General features: G+C 42.3%; 1 protein-coding gene across 1 annotated transcript in view; it reads left to right on the top strand.

The window, feature by feature from the left end:
- Positions 1–8,859, top strand: part of LOC308307236 (NACHT, LRR and PYD domains-containing protein 3-like) — a gene marked incomplete at its 5' end in the record, with an annotated part of 86,942 nt that extends 78,083 nt beyond the window's left edge. The window contains 3 exons of the mRNA XM_080752409.1: positions 515–664; positions 2,059–2,108; positions 7,035–8,859. Coding sequence (XP_080608535.1) covers positions 515–664; positions 2,059–2,108; positions 7,035–7,576 — 742 coding nt within the window. The 3' untranslated portion in view covers positions 7,577–8,859. The remainder of the gene's footprint in view (positions 1–514; positions 665–2,058; positions 2,109–7,034) is intronic.
- Between the last annotated feature and the right edge of the window lie 17,363 nt (positions 8,860–26,222).

Below are 26,222 nucleotides of genomic sequence, written 5' to 3'. Positions count from 1 at the left end.
TAATAATTCACTACAAGGTCTGCGAGAAAGTAGTTCCCAGCTACAAGAAAGTAGTTCCCAGCTACAAGAAAGTAGTTTTACAAGAAAGTAGTTCCCAGCTACAAGAAAGTTTGGTGTTTTTACAAACCCCGCACAGAGGCACTCAGTTACCGTCCTATGTGTGTGGGCGGTGCAGCTTCACAACAAACTGATTCAAGGTGTGGATTATTGTGTCATTTAGACACTGGTTTAATCAGAAACCAGCCAATCAGAATCAAGTATTGGAGCTGACCATTTATAAACTCTGTTTTCAGTCACTTTGCTGGATCATCTGTTTTCAACATGTTGCTGTTTCCTGTCTGTTGGGAGATTAAGTAAAGATTATTTAGTTCATGTTACTCTGTCTGGTTTTCTACTCTAAAACCCAGACAGTCCATCCAGACCAGGTCCTTTAATAGGTGGTTGTAAGCAGGTTCTCAGAATAATGTATTTTATTGCAGACAATCAAACATTGTATGTTTTATTTCTCATTTAGACTGATGAACTGCTGGTTGTCAGAGAGAAGCTGTGAAGTTCTGGCCTCAGCTCTCAGATCTAATCCTTCTCATTTGAGAGAATTAGACTTGAACTTCAACGTGTTGCCGGTGTCTGGACTGAAGAACTTCTCTGGACTGGAGTCTCTGCAGTGAGTAGACTTGGACTGTGTCCATGTTGGTTAGTGCAGTGATTCCCTTGTTTCATGTTCCAATGGCATAACGTCTATTGTGCTAGTCTGTTGTTACATGCCCCGGTCTAGGGGGTAAGGATATGTAACATAAATAAGGCAAATGGTAGGTGAAAGAAGTATTTTTATTAAGCTTCTGTTTGTTGTAGTGGTTGTTTTTAAGAAAAGTATTTACAACATATTTACAAACAAATAAATAAATGAGTTTACAAAAAACTGGCAGTGGTAGTCAAGTGTTAACTGAAGGCCACAACCTAGTTGTGGGTTTAAACAAGGTCAAGTTCCCAATGTTCTCAAAACTCACAGAGGTAAGAATGCTATAAGCTAAGCAGGTTCTAAAGCTACACAAGGCAGAGGGAAACTACTATGAAGTAGCTCCCAAACAAGTTGCAGCATGTGAGTGGCAGTATGAAGGTGGACAGCATGTTTCCCCATGGGCAGGGAGAAACATACTGACAAGGAGCTCAGGTGTGGCAGCTCTTTTATAAGGGAGGCTGTCTTGCGATTGGTTCAGGCTGGAGGAGGGCACACAGGACCTGAACTGACACTGGAGTTAGTATAGGCTACACAAGCCTGCAATATTGGGAATATACTAAATAACTATAAGATAAAGACACATAATAGAACTAGAATGATTACAGGGATGTAACATCTGCCCCAACAATCCCCTCCTCCCACCCCATTTATACAGTCATACACCTGCTGAAGATTCATGTTTATGTGTATAATCTGTTGCAGTAAAATATACAGGCAAAATACACGAAATAAGCTGGGCTTGCATGATTTCATTAACCCTGCATTTTTCCAGTGGTAACTAAGTACTTTTATTTAAGTACTGTACTTATGTACAGTTTTGAGGTATTTGTATTTCCAAATTCCAATACTAAAACTATAGTTACTAGTTACTTTGCTGATCTAAATTATAAACATATAAAACATACATAAACCACTTTAGCCCTATTTTATACCTTGACTATTTGAAAATAGCCAATCTACAAGCTCACAACGCGTCACATCTGCTATTTTCAAACATTTTGGACATTTACTTTTAGTATTTTAAGTAGATGACAATACTTTTGTACTTTTACTCAAGTCAATTTTGAAATCTGGACTGCTACTTGTAACAGAGTACTTCGTTCATAAAGTTATACTACAGTAGACTAGTAAGAAAAGGGTGGCTCACCTTTTCAATCACCTTTTTTTGTAATCAAAACACATATTTTTCTTTTGCAAGTTCCCACAATTTTAGCAAATTCCTGTAATTTCACTAGTAGCAGAAACACTGTAGTGTCAGGTAGTGGAGACGTTGTGTTAGACAGTCAGACATTGATGCATTGTTGTTCTACTTCCTACAGAGTGAAACATGGAGGAGAATTCTGGACTAATCCTCAACTCCTTACAAGATGTGAGTATGTCTGTCTGTCTGTCTGTCTGTCTGTCTGTCTGTCTGTCTGTCTGTCTGTCTGTCTGTCTGTCTGTCTGTCTGTCTGTCTGTATTTGTATACAGTGTGTTATCCTCTGTTGGCCCCTCCCTCCCTGGATGCTGTCCTGAAAGCTCTTCAGTAGAGCTTCCAGTGAATGCAGGAGGTTTCTCTGCTCTTGGCCTGGTCCTTCACACCAGCTGATGCTTGTTTACAAAACACTCCCTCTACCTGACACACCTTCTGTAATGTTCAACCCTCCTTCTGCCACACATTCTGCTTAATGTCCCCCAAACACACTGGCCCTCATTTATCAACGTGGTGCAGATCACAATTCTGGCGTACACCGAAATTTAGGCAAGTCTCGGCATTTATTTCAATGTGACTTTGGTGTAGGGTGGGATCAAATCTCACGTCAAGTTCAGAGGTGGTGTAGGATTCATCTTACACCTCTTATTCCATTGTAGACATGCAGAGCAGCATTGTCTAACTATTTGACAGGCAATGGACACATGTATCCACTCGAAAATGTATATCTAACACACTAATGAATAATCCTGTGAAAATATAACATTTTATAAAAGCATATAGGCTACATAGTGGACATGTACGCTGATATTATTTCCAAGTTACAATGACAAGCAATTTAAATCTAGTGATATGGAAGCAATCTACATTAAGTGCTTTCACACTAACAGTCTATTGCAGATCTGGCTCAGAACAAGCACAGATACGAACGCATGCGAGAGCATTTTCGGGACCAGCTCGGCGTCGCTGTAATCTTACATTTTCGTGGACTGTGAGCCTCCAATTTAAACAGTGCCGTGAGTCCTTTATTAAGGATAAAACCTGAAGGTCCAAACCTGGCTGTGCCCAGCCCAGCGCACGCTGTGGATGATTTATTTGGGGGTCCACGGCCCACCGGGGAAATGGCCAGCCCGTGTGGGAAATGTATATACCGGTACATGATTGCTGTAGTTTAAGCACTCAAAGGCGCATTGCGCTCGTCGCTGATATTGGGTTAAAATGAATATCCAAACATAACCGTGGGGTCTCTCAATGTATACAGTAGCTACTGTACACTATGCTGGAGTTAATGATGAAACCCGACGCTCCACCTGTGCCCACAGCGCACCATCTTCCCCGTGGGCGCCGTGGATTTATTTATGCCACCTGGAGATCACTCAACACCAGCCAGCCTTCATCCATCAATGCTTAGAGCCTCATTCATTCTGCAACCACTGCATTCAGATGACCTTTAGTTTCCAGGATATCTGTCATTAATGTGGCGAGCCTGTGAGATCATGGCCATGGGGAATTATTGCTTGTAACCAAATGAACGCGCTCTGTCTGTGCACGGCACGGGTATGGTTTAAATTAATATCCCAAAGTATTCATGGCAGTGACTTGTGTCATTCATGTCGGCTGCAGTGCTATAGCCTCCTTGTCAAAGATTGTACCTGTGTGTGTGTGTGTGTGTGTGTGTGTGTGTGTGTGTGTGTGTGTGTGTGTGTGTGTGTGTGTGTGTGTGTGTGTGTGTGTGTGTGTGTGTGTGTGTGTGTGTGTGTGTGTGTGTGTGTGTGTGTGTGTGTGTTTGTGTGGGACGCGGACATGAAGGGAAGTTTATTAGCTTTTCTTTCGTTGTTAGGCCGTATTCCACTTGTTCTGGTCGTAAAGTCGGGGCGTATCAAGAATATTTAAGGGCGTGTTATTTGAATTTATTTATCAAGCCTGAGATCAAATGTACGCACAATTTGGGGGAAAAATACACTGTGTTTTACACTCCATTGATAAATGAGGGCCACAGTCTCTGGGTCACTCCTCCTTTCAGTTGGCTACAGACCATGACTGGAACAAGATGCAAATAAGCCTGGAAATTGAGACTTTTAGGCCCTATTTTGAACAAGCTCATATTCCTTAATAAAGTGATAACAGCACCATCTTATGCTCAATTGGTACAGTATTATGCAAGTGGCACTGAACACAAACATGCTATTATGAACCTTGACCTAAAAACATACAGTTTAGAGCAGTGGTTCTCAACCTGTGGGTCGGGACCCCCAAGGGGGTCCCCAAATTATTTTGGGGGGTCCCCAGATGATTAACTTAATGTGCAACACTGTTTTCTCACTCAACAGTAAACAAACCAACATGAAGTTTAAGTGTATACATAGGGTATCTGCACATTTCTAAAAAAAAAAATAAGGACTTTTTAATACCTCTGAAATGACAAATTAAACATTGGCCAAATTGTCAAATATTAGAGGCCGAAATTGTGAAAATAGCCGATCTACATGCTCACAACGCCTCGCAGTGTACAAAATATAATGCCTCAACTCTTAGAGCTCGTCAGGGTGGGGGGTCCCCAGTTAAAATATGATTATTTTGGGGGTCGCGGCCTGAAAAGGTTGAGGACCACTGGTTTAGAGGATCAGACCAGCTTTTATGCACAAACAGAAATGTTTATTAAGACAGAGCCTCCTCACAGTCCTCAGGTATTATTGAGGTACTTGTACTTTACCTGGTTGTTTCATTTCTTCAATACTTTGTAGCCTATACTTATACTCCATACTTTCTGAGGCAAATATTGTACTTTTTACTCCACTACAATTATTTAACAGGGTTAGTTGATATTTACTTTCAGTTTTAAATTATTAATAAAATACACACAGAACCACTTAAAGCCTATAATTTGGCTTTTCAAACAAATAGCAGATTTGCAAGCTCACAGTGTGCTGCATCTCAGTGCGTTGTGAGCTTGTAGATATGCTATTTGTGAAAAAGAAAAAGAAAAACATTGGTGTTCTTACTTTGTTGGTATATTTAAACTTTGTTGAGTATATTTTGATTCCATTACTTTTGTACTTTTACTCTACTCTTATCTCTGCCACCGTTGCCTATGAAAAGCTGTCTGTCACGTCACACGTCACGTCACACTTTTGGCTCTACTCTTATCTCTGCCACCGTTGGCCCTATCCATGCCAAACTTTGCACATGCACTCCTTGGATGGCAAACCACAACCTCCAGCCCTGATTTCTCACATGGCTCTCTTATAGCGCCACCATCAGGCCGATTTCTTTCAAACACATTTTTGGACACTGCTCCTACAGATTTTGGCCTGAAAATCACGCAAAGCGGTACACAGTATGTCTAAAGTCATGTCATCAACATGGATCTGTCCCATTTCCCATATTCCCTCCTGATTGGCTACCATTGACTTCTAAAGTTTGTGTATGCGACGTGATGGTCGCTTATCTCCCGTTTAGGGAGTCTTACTGGTAAGTAAAACATTTGAATAGTTCTTCCACCTCTGGCCTCATGTGTGACGTGTTGTGAGCTTGTTGTGACCGTCAGGTCGCAGTTACTATCAAATCCTCCACCGGCTGTCAGTCAGTCCGTCAGTCAGTCAGTCTGTCTGTCTGTAACGTCACGTCACGTCACGTCACGTCACGTCACGTCACGTCACGTCACGTCACGTCACGTCACGCCACGCCACGTCACGTCACGTCACGCCACGCCACGCCACGCCACGCCACGCCACGTCACGTCACGTCACGCCACGCCACGCCACGTCACGTCACGTCACGTCACGTCACGTCACATCACGTGACGTCACGTCACGTCACACTTTTGCCCTACTCATCTCCGCCACTGTTCCCCCTATCCATGCCAAACTTTGCACAAACACTCCTTGCCTGCCAAACCACAACCTCCAGGACCCCCGGAGCTCCAGGGACCCCCTGGCACCACTGACAAAAACACCCGAGCAGAACCAAACATAAAATTACTTGTCTTTTAGTTCTACTGGATCTCGTCTCCACTAGTCCCTCCCTAACATTTTAGTCTACTTTAATTTATTTTTACAAAATTGTCAGTAAATTTAGTCTTAGTTTTAGTCATATTATCTTAAATGTGTGTTTAGTTTTTATTTAGTTTTCCACTGTGAAAAAAGTTGACAAACATTTTTCGTCATAGTTTTAGTTGACAAAATCAATACTAATAGCCTATCAATCATAATAAAAATAGCCGATCTACAAGCAGTCTTTACAACAAAAAGAACATAGGGCATAATAATTCATAATAAATAAATGTTTTCTAGGGGCACGGTGGCGCAGTGGTTAGCGCTTCTCCTCACAGCTAGAAGGTCCTGGGTTCGATTCCCGCCGGGGGACGCTGTGGGAGCTGGAGGCGTGTTTCTCCTCCGCGTCATCAGCGCCCACACCCTAGGTGGGGTCGGCGATAGGGCCTTTCTGTGTGGAGTTTGCTTGTTCTCCCTGTGTCTCCTAGGGTTGATACCCTCACAAAAACATGCAGTAATCCTGGTCTCAATAATGCCTCCCCCTGGCCAGCCGGGGCGCTTGATGGAGGGGAAAGGAACTGGTTGGAATAATGTGTTCCTTCCACGCGCTACGTCCATCCCGGGGAAATCCCCCCTGTCAGGTGAAAAGAAACAACTTGGACTACTCATGCATTGAAGGAAGCATGAGGTCAGTCCGTTGTCTCCCCAGGCGCGGCAGAGGGAGAGCAGAGCCCAGGATTACATAGGCAATTGGCACTGGGTGATAAAATGGGTTGCAAAATCGTGGGATAAAAATTATAGAAAAAAAAAATGTTTTCTCTTCCTACAAATGTAGTGGAGTTAAAAGTACAATATGTGTCTTTGAAATGTAGTGAAAGTCACAAGTATCCAGTAATACAAATACTCAGGTAATAGTACCTTAACTACACAACATTAACTTATAAGTTATCGTGTACTCAGTTACTGTAAACCAATCTCTCTCTCTCTCTCTCTCTCTCTCTCTCTCTCTCTCTCTCTCTCTCTCTCTCGATCTCTTTCTCTCTGTGAATATTTTAATACTTTTTAAATATTAAATATTTTTTAATGTTTCCTGTCTTGTTCTCTCATCAGACTTCCATCGTCTCACACTGGATCCCAACACAGCGAGCAGAAAACTCTTTCTGTCTGAGAGCAACAGGAAGGTGACTCGGCTGCCAGTGGGGGAGGAGCTTCAGTCATACCCTGATCATCCGGACAGATTTGATGATAATTGGGATCAGGTTCTGTGTACAGAGGGTCTGACTGGACGCTGTTACTGGGAGGTAGAGACGAGTGGAGCGGTTGAGATAGGAGTGGCTTACAGAGGAATCAGCAGGAGAGGAGAGGGTCCTAATAGACTTGGGGGCAATGATCTGTCCTGGAGTCTGTTCTGTGGGGGAGGCTCTTACTGGGTCTCTCACAATAGTAGGGACACTCTCCTCCCTGTTGATCCCTCTGGCTCCTACAGAGTAGCAGTGTATGTAGACCATGCTGCTGGGACTCTGTCCTTCTATAAGGTGTCTTCTGACTCACTTGAACATCTTTACACCTTCCAGTCCACATTCACTGAACCACTCTACCCTGGGTTTAGGCTTGACTCCTACTCCTCAGTGTGTCTTTGTGAGGACAGATAATGTCTCTGATGAGTTGACATCAACCAATATGGTTGTTATGGATGTGTTTGAACACAGGAAGCATTTTGGACATCCAAGGTTTCCAGCCACCAGCAACATAGTTTATGTATATATTTATGTACGGTATATAAAGTATATATATTTATGTATATAGGGTATATATATTTATGTATATAGGGTATATATATTTTTATATGTCCACAGTACAGTCAATACTGCAGCGTAGAAATACTCTGATAAAAGTAAAAGTCCCGAATTCCAAATTTGCTTGAGTAAAAGTGCAAAAGTATTGGCATCAAAATGTACTTAAAGTAGTGTTGATTTTGTCGACTAAAAATATGATGAAAAATACCCGTCGACTACCTTTTATCACTGACTAAATAAAAGCTAAACAAACACTGAGCTATGATGACTAAAACTAAGACTAAATATAGAATTGTCAATTTCATAAAATGTCAGGGAGGGACTATTAGTGGAGAAGAGATCCAGTAGAACTAAAAGACAAGTCATTTTATGTTTGGTTATGGTTGAGTGTTGCTCTCTGAAAATAGCCGATCTACAAGCTCACAACGCGACACAGTGCGAAAGGGTTGTGAGCCTGTAGATCGGCTATTTTCAGCACGCAACCAAGTATAAAATCAGGCATGCCATCACGGCCCACCAAAAAAATATTTAGTCAACTAAAACTAGACTAAAACTAAAATAAATAAAAATATGACTAAAACTAAATGGAATTTTATTCAAAAGACTGATTAAAACTACATAATAATTTGCTGTCAAGATCAACACTGACTTGAAAATAGCTGATTCACAAGCATCACAAATGAATGTGTCGCATTGAGACACATTGTGAGCTTGTAGATCAATGTCTGAAATGTACATAGACTGGCTGGCTGACTGAAAAGGTTTTTCTGCCTGAGAGTAAACAGTTTATGAGACAGGACCAAACACAACATAGCTTTTCCTCCTCTCTAAGGCCTCCCATACATGACATGGATTCTTGTATAACATTTTACTGCAAAAGTGGTGAAATTGATAAAAAGTTATAAGCTAAACCTAAAAATAAAGACTTTCTACTCATGTAGATTCACAATATATGTCACTCAATGTATATGGTGTCCCAAATGGGACGGGGGGGGGGGGGCTCTCATAAGGATTGCATTGGCAGCTGCAGTACACAGTTCTCCCTTACCCAAAGTGGTGGTTAGGGCTGTCACAATTATTACATAATCGTCTAATCGTGATTATTTGACATTATCACAATTATTTTGTCATAATCGTCATCATCGTGAATGTTGAAAAATGTCAGAAATAGTGGAAATAGCCGATCTACAAGCTCACAAGCTTGTAGATCGGCTATTTCCACTATCAAAGTTATTTTTTAAGTAGTAAGTTGTCAAATATGTCAGTAATTTCTTTGTATATTTAGGTTATGTATCATATCTGCCATGTACAACTTCAAAACCTAAAAGCCAAACAGAAATGTAATTATCAACGACAAAAAAACAATTAAATCGTTAATCGCCAATTATTTGAGTGACAATTAATCGTCATGTAAAATGTCATATCGTGACAGCCCTAGTGGTGGTGGTGTCTCAATCGTGGGCTGGAATGTGTAAACGGCCGTGTCTCTATAGAATCACATTGTGGTGCTCTAGACATGTTCTCTGAATGTGTAAACGGCCGTGTCTCTATAGAATCACACTGTGGTGCTCTAGACATGTTCTCTGAATGTGTAAACGGCCGTGTCTCTATAGAATCACATTGTGGTGCTCTAGACATGTTCTCTGAATGTGTAAACGGCCGTGTCTCTATAGAATCACACTGTGGTGCTCTAGACATGTTCTCTGAATGTGTAAACGGCCGTGTCTCTATAGAATCACACTGTGGTGCTCTAGACATGTTCTCTGAATGTGTAAACGGCCGTGTCTCTATAGAATCACATTGTGGTGCTCTAGACATGTTCTCTGAATGTGTAAACGGCCGTGTCTCTATAGAATCACACTGTGGTGCTCTAGACATGTTCTCTGAATGTGTAAACAGCCGTGTCTCTATAGAATCACATTGTGGTGCTCTAGACATGCTCTCTGTCTACTGTCTCCCTCTGCTCTGTATGGTTAACACATTCAACTATCAAATTAAATGTTAAACACTTCATCTATTTAAACAAGAAGATATGTTGACTAAGACAGTCCATACATTTGGAAACATAGTTTTACTTCAATATTGTCTTCAGTTCATGTAGGATTATTTTAAAAGTAAGCTAACTACAGTTGAATTGCAGTTTGACTTCTATGGGCTGGCTTGCAGTGCACCGTTCTCCCTTAGCCCAAGTGGTGTCACTGTCTCAATTGTGGGTGTGAATCTGTAGGTTCCTGTGTGTCTCTATAGATGTCTTAACAGTAAATGCACGCGCAGGTCTGCACCAAATGAACCCCACCGCCCATATGATGCAATGGATAAGTGGTCACTGCACTCACCTTTAAAAATGCATTCCATGTTTATATTGCACGTGACGTTGTTGCTTATGTTTAGCATAACTTCCACTGGAAAAGCAATTTCTTGTCCAAACAATACCCTGTAAGGCAGGGGTCTTCAACGTTTTCAGGCCAAGGATCCCTTAGTTGAGAGAGAGATGAAGCAGGGACCCCCACAACCCATAGATTCCATATAGTTTCATCGTTTGACGGCACAATCATCAGTGTATTTTGGTTTCATGTCAATTTGGGTTTTCAGATACAGTATTTAACCACTTGAACCGTCAATACTTAATAAACTTAACCTATCACTCTGTACTTAGTCTGCTCTTTTTCTCCTCTACACCAACGCTCTTTTCCAAAAATAGCCAATCTACAAGCTCGCAACGCCTCGCGCTGCGAACGGCTATTTTTGGCAAAAGTTATCAGAATATGGACGCTAGGGTTCAAGTGGTTAATATAAAAAAGGAGAAAAAAAAGCTTCTATCACAAAAAGATTTGGAGGACCCCCTGTAGTAACTCTGAGGACCCCCTAGGGGTCCCGGACCCCCTGTTGAAGACCCTTGCTGTAAGGAGTCATGTGACATCTTCATGGATGTGTGTCTGTTAAGAGGTTGTTGTATTTGTGGACGTAGTCCATTATGTATGTTGATGATTGGTCACAGTCACTGTCACTCATTTATTTGTATATTTAAGTCAAGACTCTGAACTGCGCTGTATAAATGCACCATGTACCTTTTTATGTTCTATGCAACTTTTATTTACAAAGCCTAAAAGGCAAGTCTGATTTAAATGTTCCAATGTCCAAAGCCAAATACACAAATCATTGATTGCAATAATTTGTATGACAATCAATTTGCACTGTCCTAGTGTCTATTACTGTTTTTTATTATTATTATTGCTATGTTTTTGCTTTTACTTATGCATTATTTTAATTTTGTGTGAAGCATTTGTTGTGTGATTTGTTTTTGTTCTTTGCAACAAAGGAAGGTGACTCTGCCAGAGGGAGAGTCACAAATTATTTTACCAAATATGTTTATATCCATCAGACAATTCCAATTTACTGTGGACCTTTTTTCTACTTTTATAAAAAATAAATGTTGAATACAACCAAATCTTTGCAGTTTCCTTTATAGTGGTGTACTTTAAATCCTCAGGTCAAGCTCATTAAGTCTAATCAGCTGTGTGATTAATATGAAATGCATTATGCTGTCTGGGCCTGTCCCCATACACACCCATTGTAACTTCAAACTCCATTTTAACCAGGATAAAGTCATCAAAAACACCCTTTTTTCTGGTGACTCATACTGTCCTACTAATACATTTAGTTTTTAATATTCTTTTGTGGGAAAAGGAAACATTCAATACAATCAGATTAACGTTCATGTTCCAGCATGGATTTATCACCTTCTGTTTTTAGTTACTGCAGTACCCCTCTTCAACCTGTAGGTGTCCTACCTGACCACAGGAACATAACATAACATACTCTATACTCCAGAGTGGTCAAAATAATGTCCTATTCACAAAAGTAAAAACTAGAAGCAGTGCTCTTCTGAGCACAGGTCTCCACCAGGTCAGGTAGGTCCTGGTGACACGCCGCTTAATGTGAAAAGGGTGTCATGTTTTCTTTGGCCTTTAATGGCAATGTGACATGATTGCATGCATGATTTGAGGCATTTTGATCCAAAAATGTGTTTGGCAAAAGTCGACCTGCTGGTGGCACTATAACAGGCCAATGTGAAAAGAGTGGTTGTTCCTTGAGCTAGTGGGAATGTGCATGCAGAATGTCTCTGTAATCACAAGCTGCCTGTAGCAATACTGCAATATAGATATACTCCCTTACAAGTAAAAGTCTGGGATCCAAAATGTACTTGAGTAAAAGTACGAAAGTATTGGCATCAAAATATACTTAAAGTACCAAAAGTAAAAGTACAACATGTTTGAAAATAGCAGATCTACAAGCTCACAACGCGTCGCGACGCGTTGTGAGCTTGTAGATCGGCTATTTTCAAATAGCCTAGGTATAAAATAGGGCTAAAGTGGATTAATGTATGTTTTATAATATAATCATTGAAATGATATCTGCAAAGTAAAAGGAGAGCACTCAAAATTGCCAGGGGGACAGGCGGGCAGACTTGTGCACTTTAGACAAAACATGTTCAATAAAATATATTTTTTGCGTGCACTTTTTAACTATCAATAAAAATAAAACAATTGTGGGAAATACATATGAATTCTATTATGTTTAGTTGTTTTGTAATAATTTAATTTAAGAGTAGGCCTAGTCATGTCATGTGACATGATTTTCTGTTCGGATTCACGTGCGATGGAATGGAAGACGGAAGTAAGTGAGTCTGCCCTCTTCCTACCTGAACCCACAGACATAAAAAGGTCGACGCCTCTTCCGGCTCTCTGGTACCCGTCTCGCCTTGGTGGGCATTTTTGACTGACAGGCTTGGAATTTTTCTGTGTGCGTAAGGTCGGTGGGCAGGTTTGAATGGAAAAGTCCCGGAAAAGACGCGTTGTGATTGGCCAGTAGTGTTTTTGAGTGGCAGCCTGCCCTCGACACTTCCTCTTTTGAGCCCACCAAGGCGAGACGGGTCGCTCCAATCAACTGCAGTGGGTGGACGAGGTATCTAGCTTTTTATATCTGTGGTGTGTACCTGTAGCGTGACTGATAGCTCAAACAAATTCAGCAGCAAACATGGATATCCGTCCATTTCTGAAGCGTAAAACACCAACACAGGAGCCGCAGCCGCCTGACGACGGCAGCCAACAGCAGCCGGTCCCGACCATAACAGCAGATTCTGCCGAGATACCAGCGGCCCCAGCAGAGCCGCCAGGCCCGCAGGCCCGGCCGCTAGCAGCAGCCCCAGAACCACCACCCAGCCTGGGGCCATCAGTTAGAGTGGATGAGGCCCCAGAACCACCACCCAGCCCGGGGCCATCAGTTAGAGTGGATGAGGCCCCAGAACCACCACCCAGCCCGGGGCCATCAGTTAGAGTGGATGAGGCCCCAGAACCACCACCCAGCCTTGGGCCATCAGTTAGAGTGGATGAGGCCCCAGAACCACCACCCAGCCCGGGGCCATCAGTTAGAGTGGATGAGGCCCCAGAACCACTACCCAGCCCGGGGCCATCAGTTAGAGTGGATGAGGCCCCAGAACCACCACCCAGCCCGGGGCCATCAGTTAGAGTGGATGAGGCCCCAGAACCACCACCCAGCCAGGGGCCATCAGTTAGAGTGGATGAGGCCCCAGAACCACCACCCAGCCAGGGGCCATCAGTTAGAGTGGATGAGGCCCCAGAACCACCACCCAGCCCGGGGCCATCAGTTAGAGTGGATGAGGCCCCAGAACCACCACCCAGCCAGGGGCCATCAGTTAGAGTGGATGAGGCCCCAGAACCACCACCCAGCCCGGGGCCATCAGTTAGAGTGGATGAGGCCCCAGAACCACCACTCAGCCCGGGGCCATCAGTTAGAGTGGATGAGGCCCCAGAACCACCACCCAGCCCGGGGCCATCAGTTAGAGTGGATGAGGCCCCAGAACCACCACCCAGCCTGGGGCCATCAGTTAGAGTGGATGAGGCCCCAGAACCACCACCCAGCCCGGGGCCATCAGTTAGAGTGGATGAGGCCCCAGAACCACCACCCAGCCTGGGGCCATCAGTTAGAGTGGATGAGGCCCCAGAACCACCACCCAGCCTGGGGCCATCAGTTAGAGTGGATGAGGCCCCAGAACCACCACCCAGCCCGGGGCCATCAGTTAGAGTGGATGAGGCCCCAGAACCACCACCCAGCCCGGGGCCATCAGTTAGAGTGGATGAGGCCCCAGAACCACCACCCAGCCCGGGGCCATCAGTTAGAGTGGATGAGGCCCCAGAACCACCACCCAGCCAGGGGCCATCAGTTAGAGTGGATGAGGCCCCAGAACCACCACCCAGCCCGGGGCCATCAGTTAGAGTGGATGAGGCCGCGGGGCCTTCGGTGGATGATCTTGGGGAAAAACACAAGCAACCTGTTCTATCTGAATTCCCCCAAAAAATGATTGGGAAAAAGCAAAAGATCTTTTTCCACCATTTATTGCAATAAGCACCCATGGATGGAATATTCTATTGCAAAGGATGCCGTCTTTTGTTTTCCCTGCCGGCAGTTCCAGAATGACAGCAGCGTCAAGGATTCATTTCGTAAGGATGGAGTGAGTGACTGGAGTAAGCTGGGCTCTAAACTGGACAAACACGCAATATCTGAAGGCCATAAGAACTGCATCATTAAATGGGACAACTTTAAAAAGAGCACATCTACAGGCTCTATTGCAGCTAAACTATCATCATAAATCATAAAGCTACTGTTGAGAAGAACAGATCTTATTTGTGCAAAGTGGTTGATGTCTGTTGTCTGTTGTCTAAACTTGGATTGCCTTTCCGTGGACACAGGGAGGGGAAAGAGTCAGACTCACAGGGCAATTTTCGTGAGTTTTGCAGCTGGTATTCTAAATATGATTCTGATTTTGAAAGCATGCAGTCAAATTATTTTAATTCTACAAGTCCAAAATTCCAGAATGAAATAATTGAAATATGTGCTAATTTGGTTTATGCAGACATTGCAAAAACTGTGCAGGATACTGTTTTTTTTTTCTATTATGGCAGACGAGGCCAGGTCCTCCAAAACGGAACAGTTGTCGATGTGTTTAAGATAAACAGAGCAGCTTGACATCAAGGAGCGTTTTCTGTGTTTCCTTGACTGTTCAGCATCTCGTGATGCGGCTGGGATCGTGGACGCTATAAACACAGGACTGGAGATGGGTGGTCTCAAAAACATCCCAATTGTTGCACAGAGTTACGATGGTGCCTCTGTAATGTCGGGGCACCTGTCAGGAGTACAGCAGCGCATCAAAGAGACCTATCCCTACGCAGCTTATATTCACTGCTTGGCACACAAACTAAATCTGGTGCTTGTAGAGTGTTGCACTGTCAATCGCAGCGTGAAAACATTCCTGAACGTTATTGATAAACTGTTCTCTGTATTTGCACAACCGTCAAATCACCATAAATGTATTGAAATGTTACTGTTATTATAGCCTATGTCAGTGCCACCCCCAGTATAGGGAATCCCCGACCTCAAGAAAATCAAGAAAAATTGGAAATCTCATCTCTCCCAGTATATGAAATTCTGACCGGTTATAATATTTTCTCTTTCAAACAGAGAACGCCTAAACTTCTCTCTCCCCCTGTGTCTCTCCCCTGGGGGGGGGGGCGCTTCTCTCTCCCAGCATGGAGCAGGTCTGTCTCCCCCCCCTCTCTGTCCGCGCTGGGGGGGGGGGGCCTTCTCTCTCCCCTCTCTGTCCGCGCTGGGGGGGGGGGGCAGAACGCATTCCCACCTAAACGATCAGATGCTTATCAACGTAATCATGCAGCTATGAGCTTTTACCTGTGGTCAAAGTGCGTGGAAACTAACCTTGGATTGCCTAAATGTATTTCCTTTCAAGCAGCACCATGCGTTTGGGTGTCTCTCTCTTTCTGCAGAAGTAGCCTTTTTAACTGTACCTTGCTGTGACTATTTCTCCTTCTGTGTGTGTGTGTGTGTGTGTGTGTGTGTGTGTGTGTGTGTGTGTGTGTGTGTGTGTGTGTGTGTGTAAGGAGAATGTATTACAGTACTATATACTGTATATACTATGTCATGTTCATCTTTCATTGCTGTGACTCATTTACAGCCAAAAGCCTTATTTGACTGACAACTTTTTGCCTATTTTGTTTTTATTATTTTTGACTAGCTCTTTCCATTTTTACCCCAACCATTTTATTACTTTTTTGCATATACTTACCAAAATTGTGGACAATCGTTTTTTCTTCTATTATTAGAGCTCAGATAGCTACTTTGGGCAATATTGTTTTCCCCCCTATGCGGTTATGTTATAGTAACTGTGTTGTGAGCTGTTGTTTTACACTGTCTCTTTCCTCAAATAAAGTGTTCTATTCCTACATTTCACCTCTTGTGTTGTGTTATTATGGTTTTTTCATGTGGTTACATTTTTGATACTATCAGAATTGTTTGTACTGAAATACACAGTAGTCACTACAGCTGCTCAAATCAACATAATCTTGCCATCAATCACTATATTCATAGTTCATAATTCCACATTTTGAACTAAAGTTCATGGCTCCCGAAAATGAACAAACTTTGTTATATTTTTAACCATATTTTTGAATACTTTTGATTATTTCATACATATCAATCTGGGGGTCCTTGACATGAAAAGGTTTGAGAACCACTGAGGGGTCTGCAATTAGATTTTGGGCCAATTTCTTTCTAGCCATGATCTGGCAGGCCAGAGCATAATGAAAGGATAATTTGAGAAATTCATAGTTAAACAATGTTACTAGAACTCAAAGACAGACTGCCGTATACAAGACACAGGCATCTATGATAATAAAAAAAAAAGAAAAAAATATATATATAAATATATATATATAATAGATAGATAGATATAGATAGATATGATCTATAGATCTTCTCTGCTGCCAGTAGGCAACAACATCACATACATTCATTGCGCAACACCCCTGCACGTCGACAAATAGGTCGTTAAAGAAGTGATCGCAGCTGCTCGAGGGAGGCTGCTTGTGCAGAAAGAGAGAGACACCCAAACGCATGGTGCTGCTTGAAAGGAAATACATAAGGTTAGTTTCCACGCACTTTGACCACAGGTAAAAGCTCATAGCTGCATGATTACGTTGATAAGCATCTGATCGTTTAGGTGGGAATGCGTTCTGCCCCCCCCCCCCCAGCGCGGAGAGAGAGGGGAGAGAGAAGGCCCCCCCCAGCGCGGACAGAGAGGGGAGAGAGAAGGGGAGAGAGACAGAGCTGCTGCGTGCTGGGAGAGAGAAGCCCCCCCCCCCCCCCCCCCGGACAGAGAGTGGGAGAGACACAGGGGGAGACTAGAGAGAAGTTTAGGCGTTCTCTGTTGAAAGAGAAAATATTATAACCGGTCGGGTTTTCATATAATGGGGGATGAGATTTCCAATTTTCTTGATTTTCTTGAGGTCGGGGATTCCCATACTGGGGGTTGACACTTCCAAATGTTTAGGTTGTGATTTCCTAGACTGGGGGTCGACACTTCCCGAGTGACTTTTCAGCGATTAAGGTCGACTTGAAAAGAGGTCGTCTTATCTGGCTACCCACGGGAATGTCAATAGAACTTGCACAGGCATGTGCAGCAGTGTTTAAATGTGACAAGAACGGAGTGGAACCTCTCCTAGAAAGATATGCACAGCCACTGAAAATCCATCCTGTCCTGCTTGGAGCAGAGATGGATCTGGTGAAAGCCTCGCCTCGTCAAGCACAACAGTTTCACTTGACCTTGACCATCTTAAAAAGACAGTTAAAAAGGACAGCTATCCCAATCTGTTCAAGATGCTACAGTTGGCACTGACTCTGCCAATTGGATCTGCTACCACAGAGAGGAGTTTCTCTGCCATGAGGAGGATTCCATGTTGGCTGCGCTCAACAACACTTGCCATTCTGAACATTGAGGATGACTTAACAGCAAAGTTGTCGCCTGAGAAGATTTTGGATGTATATGCAGGACGCAAGAACAGGCGTTTACTTCTACACTAGGTGAGACAATGATTCAATATGACTTACAGCCTGCTGTATACTGTTTACTGTACTGTGTGTGTGTGTCTATGTGTGGGTGTGTGTGTGTGTGTGTGTGTCAGTGTGTGTGTGTGTGTGTGTGTGTGTGTGTGTGTGTGTGTGTGTGTGTGGGCGTGTGTGTGCGTGCACGGCTGCGCATCATTTGGTTCACTCAGTGAGTACTGATATATATAGGCTGTGCTTCAGACAGTTGTGTGCTCATGTTAATAATACTGTATGTGTATGTAGGCTGTGTGCCTGCCAGATAGTGGTCTATAACTGTGTTGGATCGCTGTATTATTGTATATGGAATAATGGTGGCAGAGTCTGGCACAGTAAATTGTATTTGTTTTATTTGTTACAGTAAACATCATGGTCTGGATGAGCAGCCATATGTTGTTGTGAGATCTTTCTTTTCTATGCCTTGTGTTGTGTTCACCAATATCATATGAATACTATGATTAAGATCAATATCATATGAATCCTATGATTAAGATCAATATCATATGATTCGGGTTACACCCCGCCATTCCGAAACACCGCTATTCCGAACGTTGACTTCTAACCCTAACCCTACCCCTAACCCTAACCCTAACCCTAACCCTTACCCTAACCCTAACCCTACCCCTAACCCTACCTCTAACCCTAACCCTAACCCTAACCCTAACCCTAAACCTAACCCTAACCCTGCTTCGGAATAGCGGTGTTTCGGAATGGCGGACTGTTGCCATATGAATCCTATGATTAAGATCAATATCATATGAATACTATGATTAAGATCAATATCATATGAATCCTATGATTAAGATCAATATCATATGAATCCTATGATTAAGATCAATATCATATGAATCCTATGATTAAGATCAATATCATATGAATACTATGATTAAGATCAATATCATATGAATCCTATGATTAAGACCTGCAGTCATCGTTGGGCTGAGAGCTGTGGTGTGCTTCCAAATAACAGTTGACAATTGACATGTTGCTCAAGACTGCCCCCCCTAGGGCAAATGGCAAAGTCCGCCTATGCATGTAGATCTGCTATTGTCCCAATAGAACCGTGTTATACAAAATGTAATGGTTCAGGGTGGGGGGGTCCTCAGTTAAAATATGATTATTTGGGGGGTTGTGGCCTGAAAAGGTTGAGAACCACTGGGCTATTAGTGTTCCTACAGTACAAAAGACAACAAATGCATGGCGTTGTATTTGAGCTTGTTTTCATGCAGGGTGAACCTTGTCCTCACGTCAGTCAGCCCAATGATCTTCTATTGTGTGTTTAAACACTGACTACAGTCATAGCATAGGCACCAGGGCATTAACGAACAAGTCGACAAGTCGACTCAGTCGACTTCATTACACAAGTCGACTCCCACCAGAGAACGTCAAAGTTGAAAAAAAAAAAAAAAAAAACTTTCTATTGTGAAAATAGCAGATCTACAAGCTCACATGTAGATCGGCTATTTTCACAATTTCTGCCTCTATATATTTGACAATTTGGACAATGTTTAATTTGTCATTTTAGACTGAGGTATTAAAAAGTCCTTAAATTGGCACTTTAGAAATGTGAAGATACCCTCTTACTTAAACCTTATGTTGGTTTGTTTACAGTTGAAAAACAATGTTTCATATTAAGTTAATCATCTGGGGATCCCCCAAAATAATTGGGGGGTCGTGTGTGATGTGATGATGTCATCAAATGAAAAAGTCAACTTCAACTCAAGTTTTTACTGAGTCGAGTCGAATTGCAAAATTCAGAAGTCGTTAATGCCCTAGGTTACACTGACTACAGTCATAGCATAGGCAACTCATAACATAAAGTTGGAATGAGACATGGTGGGACTTGCCCAACTCGTTCCCTGACTATTATGTGTTGGTTCCTCTGTGTAGAATAGATGACATGATATCATCTAACTCAGTGTTTCTCAATCTTTTTTGGCTTGAGTACCCCCTTTCCATGATCTCTGAATCCAAGTACCCCCTTTACCCGACAACTTTTTGCTTATAAAACTGCAATTAAAATATAAATAAATAGTGGTATATGATGCTATGATAACCCCCCATTTCAAGAATATAAAATAACAAATAAGAATGGGGTGAAAGAGTTTCAAATGGTGCCTCCATTTCTCGTTTTCAACACTGGTCATAACATTTCAGTCAAGTTTTCATGTCAATAACTTCCAAACAACTTTAAAACACATCCCAGTTAACTGGTGTAATTTGGGTTAACAACCCAAGTTAAACAAAGTGTCTTCATTAAACATAACAGTAAATGTTTTTTCCCCCTCCATATGAACAAGCATGATTTATACTAGTTTTCTTTTTTGAGGGCATTTTTTGAGTACCCCCTGCAGTACCTCTGCGTACCCCTAGGGGTACACGTACCCCCATTTGAGAAACACTGATCTAACTGACTGTAGCCCTAGAGCTGTAGAGGCGGGTCAAAGTCACATTAGGCTCCTGAGTGCTGCGTTGGTCACCCGCCAACGAGCTCAGCTCTTTGGCTGACTGGTTAACGTACGTGCCCTGTTAAGTAGCGGCCCGGGTTCGCCTCCCGGTTGTTGTCTCGTGGTCACGGCGTCCCGCTACACAAAGTCAACAACGTGAAAGGAGATCCTAGTATGCTTTATGGCTTAATTACACAGGAACCACTTTATGTATCTCATATAACATTGAAAGACAGACGGATAGAACAGAGTACTTTGTATAGGATAACATCTATTACAAAAGCAGAAAATTAAATAAAAAAACAGATGGGGGGTTCTCTCTCCTTGCCCTGAAAAACGCATTTCGCAACGAAAAACGCAGCAGTGTGCAACCATTTTTATTTAGTGATAAATCTAGGTTGAACATGATAAGTGGAGCTGCCTCTGGTGTTGTGATTGTGTACATCCTTGACCTTTAGTTTGTCAGGTACATGGGTATCTTGGAGGTGTAGTGTATCTTGTACACCAGGCCCATTGCAAGATGCTGTACTCTGTCATTAGTTTATTATTATCTGGTAGGCCTATTCATAATCATAATGATTTGATGTGCCAAATCTCCCTGCCTCCCTCCCTCTCTCTACTTTACTGTAAACCACGTGTCTTCAGCAGCAGTTGAGTTGGCCAATGGCCATGAGAGAGAGAGAGAGAGAGAGAGAGAGAGAGAGAGAGAGAGAGAGAGAGAGAGAGAGAGAGGGGAGGTGTTTAAAGTGCTTGTCACAGACAGAGTCGGTGCAGAAAGGAAACACGCACAGACTGGATAACCCAACAACACGATATGCCTACGGATTATCGATGGTTCCAGAGGGACTGCTACCTGTTTAGTGTAATCACTGACTGTACTTTATGTTTTAGTTTATAATCACTGACTGTACTTTATGTTTTAGTTTATAATCACTGACTGCACTTTATGTTTTAGTTTATAATCACTGACTGCACTTTATGTTTTAGTTTATAATCACTGACTGCACTTTATGTTTTAGTTTATAATCACTAACTGTACTTTATGTCCCCAAATTATTTTGGGAGGTCCCTAGATGATTAACTTAATGTGAAACATTGTTTTCTTACTGTAACTGTAAACAAACCAACATAAAGTTTAAGTGTATCGAGGGTATCTGCACATTTCTAAAGTGACAATTTAAGGACTTGTTTAGGTCACATACACAAACTTTAGAAGGCAATGGTAGCCAATCAGGAGGGAATATGGGAAATGGGACAGATCCATGTTGATGACATGACTTTGGAGATACTGTGTACCGTTTTTTTTGTGTGATTTTAGGGCAAAATCTGTAGGAGCAGTGTCCCAAAATGTGTTTTTAAAAAACGTCCGGATGGTGGTGCTAGATGGGACAGATGCATTTTGATGACATGACTGTAGAGATACCGTGTACCGCTTTGCGTGATTTTAGGGCCAAATCTGTAGGAGCAGTGTCCAAAAATGTGTTTTGCAAAAAATCACTAGAAGAGGGCATGTGAGAAATGAGGGGTGGATGTTGTGGTTTGGCAGCCAAGGAGTCTGTGTGCAAAGTTTGGCATGGATTGTCAAATATTAGAGGCAGAAATTGTGACTATAGGATCTACATGCTCACAACACACGCTGTGAGCATGTAGATCCTATAGTCACAATAGAACCGTGTTATACAAAATGTAATGCCTCAACTCTTAATGCTCGTCAGGGTGGGGGTGGGGGGGGGGGGGGGGGGGGGGGGGGGGTTCACCAGTTAAAATATGATTATTTTGGGGGTCGCGGTGTGAAAAGGTTGAGAACCACTGGGCTATAGTGCAGTACAGTACAAAAGACAACAAATGCATGGCGTTGTATTTGACCTTGTTTTCATGCAGGGTGAACCCTGTCCTCACGTCAGTCAGCCCAATGATCTTCTATTGTGTGTTTAAACACTGACTACAGTCATAGCATAGGCTACTCATAATATAATAACTTGGAGTTGGAATGAGACATGGTGAGACTTGCCCAACTCGTTCCCTGACTATTATGTGTTGGTTCCTCTGTGTAGAATAGATGACATGATATCATCTAATTCAGTGGTTCTCAACCTTTTCAGGCCGCAACCCCCCAAATAATCATATTTGAACTGGGGACCCCCCTGCACAAGCACTTGGAATTGTAGAGGCAGTTGGCATTACATTTAGTTTGACTCGATCTGTTCCATATTGTGAAAATAGCAGATCTACATGCTCTGTGAGCATGTAGATCTGCTATTTTCACAATGTCTGCCTCTAATATTTGACAATTTGACCAATGTTTGACCAGAGGTACTAAAAAGGTCTTTAAAGTCTTTAAATTGTCACTTTATAAATGTGAGATACACTTATAAATTATAAGACCAGCATACATTATAAGTTATAATGTATGTTGGTCTGTTAACTGTTGAGAGAGAAAACAATGTTAACATTTAGCTAAACGTCTGGGGACCCCCCCAAATAATTTGGGGGTTCCGACCCGCAGGTTGAGAACCACTGATCTAACTGACTGTAGCCCTAGAGCTGTAGAGAATAGATAACATGATATCATCTAACTGACTGTAGCCCTAGAGCTGTAGAGAATAGATGACATGATATCATCTAACTGACTGTAGCCCTAGAGCTGTAGAGAATAGATAACATGATATCATCTAACTGACAGTAGCCCTAGAGCTGTAGAGAATAGATAACATGATATCATCTAACTGACTGTAGCCCTAGAGCTGTAGAGAATAGATGACATGATATCATCTAACTGACAGTAGCCCTAGAGCTGTAGAGAATAGATGACAATGATATCATCTAACTGACTGTAGCCCTAGAGCTGTAGAGGCGGGTCAAAGTCACATTATAAGGAAATGAAAGTGCACAGCGTATCTCAGGGAGCCATTTTGAGACACGACAACAACTGTGAACTTGACAGTGAGGACAACATGTGAGGAAGACAAAACAAAACACAATAAGGACCAAAAGCTAACATAAAGTAGGTGTTGTTGTTTTAATATTCACTACTAGAACCACTTGGTTCTCACAGGAACAGTTTATAGGCTACTTTATGCTTCTGGTTTCTACTAAAGCTACCACTCCCTGTTGTCTAGTCTGCCTGTCTGTACTTGTTCTCTGTGGTTAATCTGGTTATGAATCTTATGATTGATGTCACCAGCAAAATACTTATTTAGACAGAGCAGAACATTATTACATAATTATGTTGATTATTTAACCCTATAAGTAACGCTTGTATTTGGTATAATTAATTATGACATTTTATGACGTAAAACCGTGTCAGCGTTGCACTCTGCAGTCTTTTCCCACTCGGCTGAAACCTTGTTGGTTTCATTGTGAGTTAACAGTGTCATCCGGTCTGGAGCCCGCCTACTGTATCCTGTTATTTGCGCGTGCACACACACACACACACACACACACACACACACACACACACACACACACACACACACACACACACACACACACACACACACACACACACACACACACACACACACACTGCTAGTGGAATGGAGCACACATGCAAACACAGAGCGTTTCCGTTGCAGACCAGATGTGCAACATGCAGATAGACTTGATCCCAGTTTCTATGGTCTGCTCTGCTTGAATATAAGAGGAGGCTGCCTATGTCTGCCTATGCCTATGACTCACCTTTTCAGACTCCACCTAAACCCATAGCACTACTGAAACACTCAATGACCATACATGAAGCTAGTTAGCATTTGTTTTATAAGAGGAGGCTGCCTATGTCTGCCTATGCCTATGACTCTTTTCAGACTCCACCTAAACCCATAGCACTACTGAAACACTCAATGACCATACATGAAGCTAGTTAGCATTGTTTTAGGTTTTTTAGAATCCTTTTTTCTTTACTGATTATATTGTTTTATTATTTCTTTTTCTTCTTTTTTTCGTTTTTTAGATTGATATGCAAATGCATTTGTTATATTGTTGTTGATGTTCTGACATATTATCTTGTTTATTATAGTGATGTATTATCTGCTTATTGTAAGTTGCTTTGGATTAAAAGCGTCTGCTAAATGCCTAAACTGTAAACTGTAAACTATGTGAGGGAGAAGTTGTTTTAAGGGTGTGGTGTGGTTTGGTTGGTTTCCTTTTGAGTATTTAATGTTTGTGATTGTAGTAAGCAATGTTACAATTAACAGTTTTAGAATAAAAATAATTGTAATCCAACAAGAAAAATATGTAGGCTACTGTATATTTTAAATATTTTAATACAAAGGAACTGTTGAACTAACTGACATCTCAAAGCTGCAAGCAGTCCATGACTTGGTTTAGTGAATGAAACATTATTTTAACCAGGGTAAAGTATGTTAATCAATAGTATTATTAACATGATATTCAAAGGTCTACCTTGTTCTGTTGGAACATGAGTGTCTCCCTGTTCTTCTATTGTGATATTTCAATTCTGTGGTGCAGTAGGACACCTGTTGGTTGACAAGAGCTACTGCATGCATCTGCATCTACTGTAGTCTCATCATTATGATGGTGATATTGTTGTTCATCTACTGTAGTCTCATCATTATGATGGTGATATTGTTGTTCATCTACTGTAGTCTCAGCATTATGATGGTGATATTGTTGTTCATCTACTGTAGTCTCATCATTATGATGGTGATATTGTTGCCTCATAGCAGCTCACAGTTAATATTTCAACATATCATCCTATGTCAGTGGCATATTGATAATAGAGAATGATATTGAAAATATTACAGTCACCGTTCTAGAAATGTGTTGTCTGCAACTAAACTCTCTCTCTCTCTCTCTCTCTCTCTCTCTCTCTCTCTCTCTCTCTCTCTCTCTCTCTCTCTCTATTTTATTGTCTGTATCCTTGACAGGTTTAATAAAGAGCAACATGGAGAAGGAGGAAGCTGACAAACATCACATCCACAGAGCAGAGTCTCCAACACCCAGCTGTGTGTCTATGAAGAGTGACGCGTCTAAAGGACATGGTCCTCTCTTCAGTGATGAACCTGGACCTCCACACACACAGTATGTCAATCCTCCTACACAATATATAACACTATAACATGACAAAGTGATCTCATGCTAAGTTATATGTGCAAATTACTATAAAACAAGACGTGTTCGCATTCAATCATTAACTATTAACTTAGTGTTCAGTTTGTGATTGAAGTGGTACAAATCACAACAATATGGTGTTCAGTGGTGAAGTGATTTTTATCTCTGCCAGACTGAAGGCCAAGCATCAGCCTGTTTTCTGTCTCTCTGTCTGTGGCTAATCTAGCAAACTACTAGATTGAAAAGAGTCACATTTCTTGTGCACACTGACAATAGGCAGAGGAAGCCAATCCCTGCATTATGTATATATTTTCATGGTGGCGCTATACCAGCCCACTTTACATTTTGGCAAATGAGTCTTCAACCATCAAAGACTGATACTGTAGCAAAACCCGGCCCGGTGGAGATATGCACTCTGCTACTCATTCTTATGTCATGTTGGACAGTCATGGTGTCACATGTGATTTACATGGGTTCTGTTCCCAGTCTGGTTCTGTACAAACATTAAGGGCGTGTTCACACCAGGCTCCTTTGGTCCTCTTAAAACGGACCATGGTCCTCTTTCTCCTTTGGTCCGCTGGTGTGAACGTGCATATGGACCGTCGTCCGGACCAAACAAAGGGACCATGGTCCTCTTGAAAATGCAGGACTCTGTCCCCTTCCAAACGGACCATGGTCCGGTTCTCTGCGGTTGTGAACGCATCCGGACTTTATCCACAAGTTTCCCCGGGAGTTTACTGGAGACTATCGGGACCAAACTTCCGGGTTTAACAGCAGACATACAAGCTCACGTCGCGTCGCAGATGCAACCCGTTGTGAGCTTGTAAATCGGCGGCGGAAGCTCGGTGCAGACGTCTGCGCAATGCACTATGGGGCGTTGGAAACTCGTGGATAGAGGACCGAATGTACTGATCAGCCTACAGTGCATTCTGCATCGTGTGCTGTTCATTGAAGAACAATATGGAAAATATAATACCACTACTCGCGCTGGGTGCTTCTCTTCACATGAAGCG

Source organism: Nannobrachium achirus (assembly GCF_963921795.1).
Source record: "Nannobrachium achirus genome assembly, chromosome: 1".
NCBI classification, from domain to species: Eukaryota; Metazoa; Chordata; class Actinopteri; order Myctophiformes; family Myctophidae; genus Nannobrachium; species Nannobrachium achirus.
Note: the sequence above shows the minus strand (reverse complement) of the source record. Positions and strands in the feature narration are given on the sequence as shown.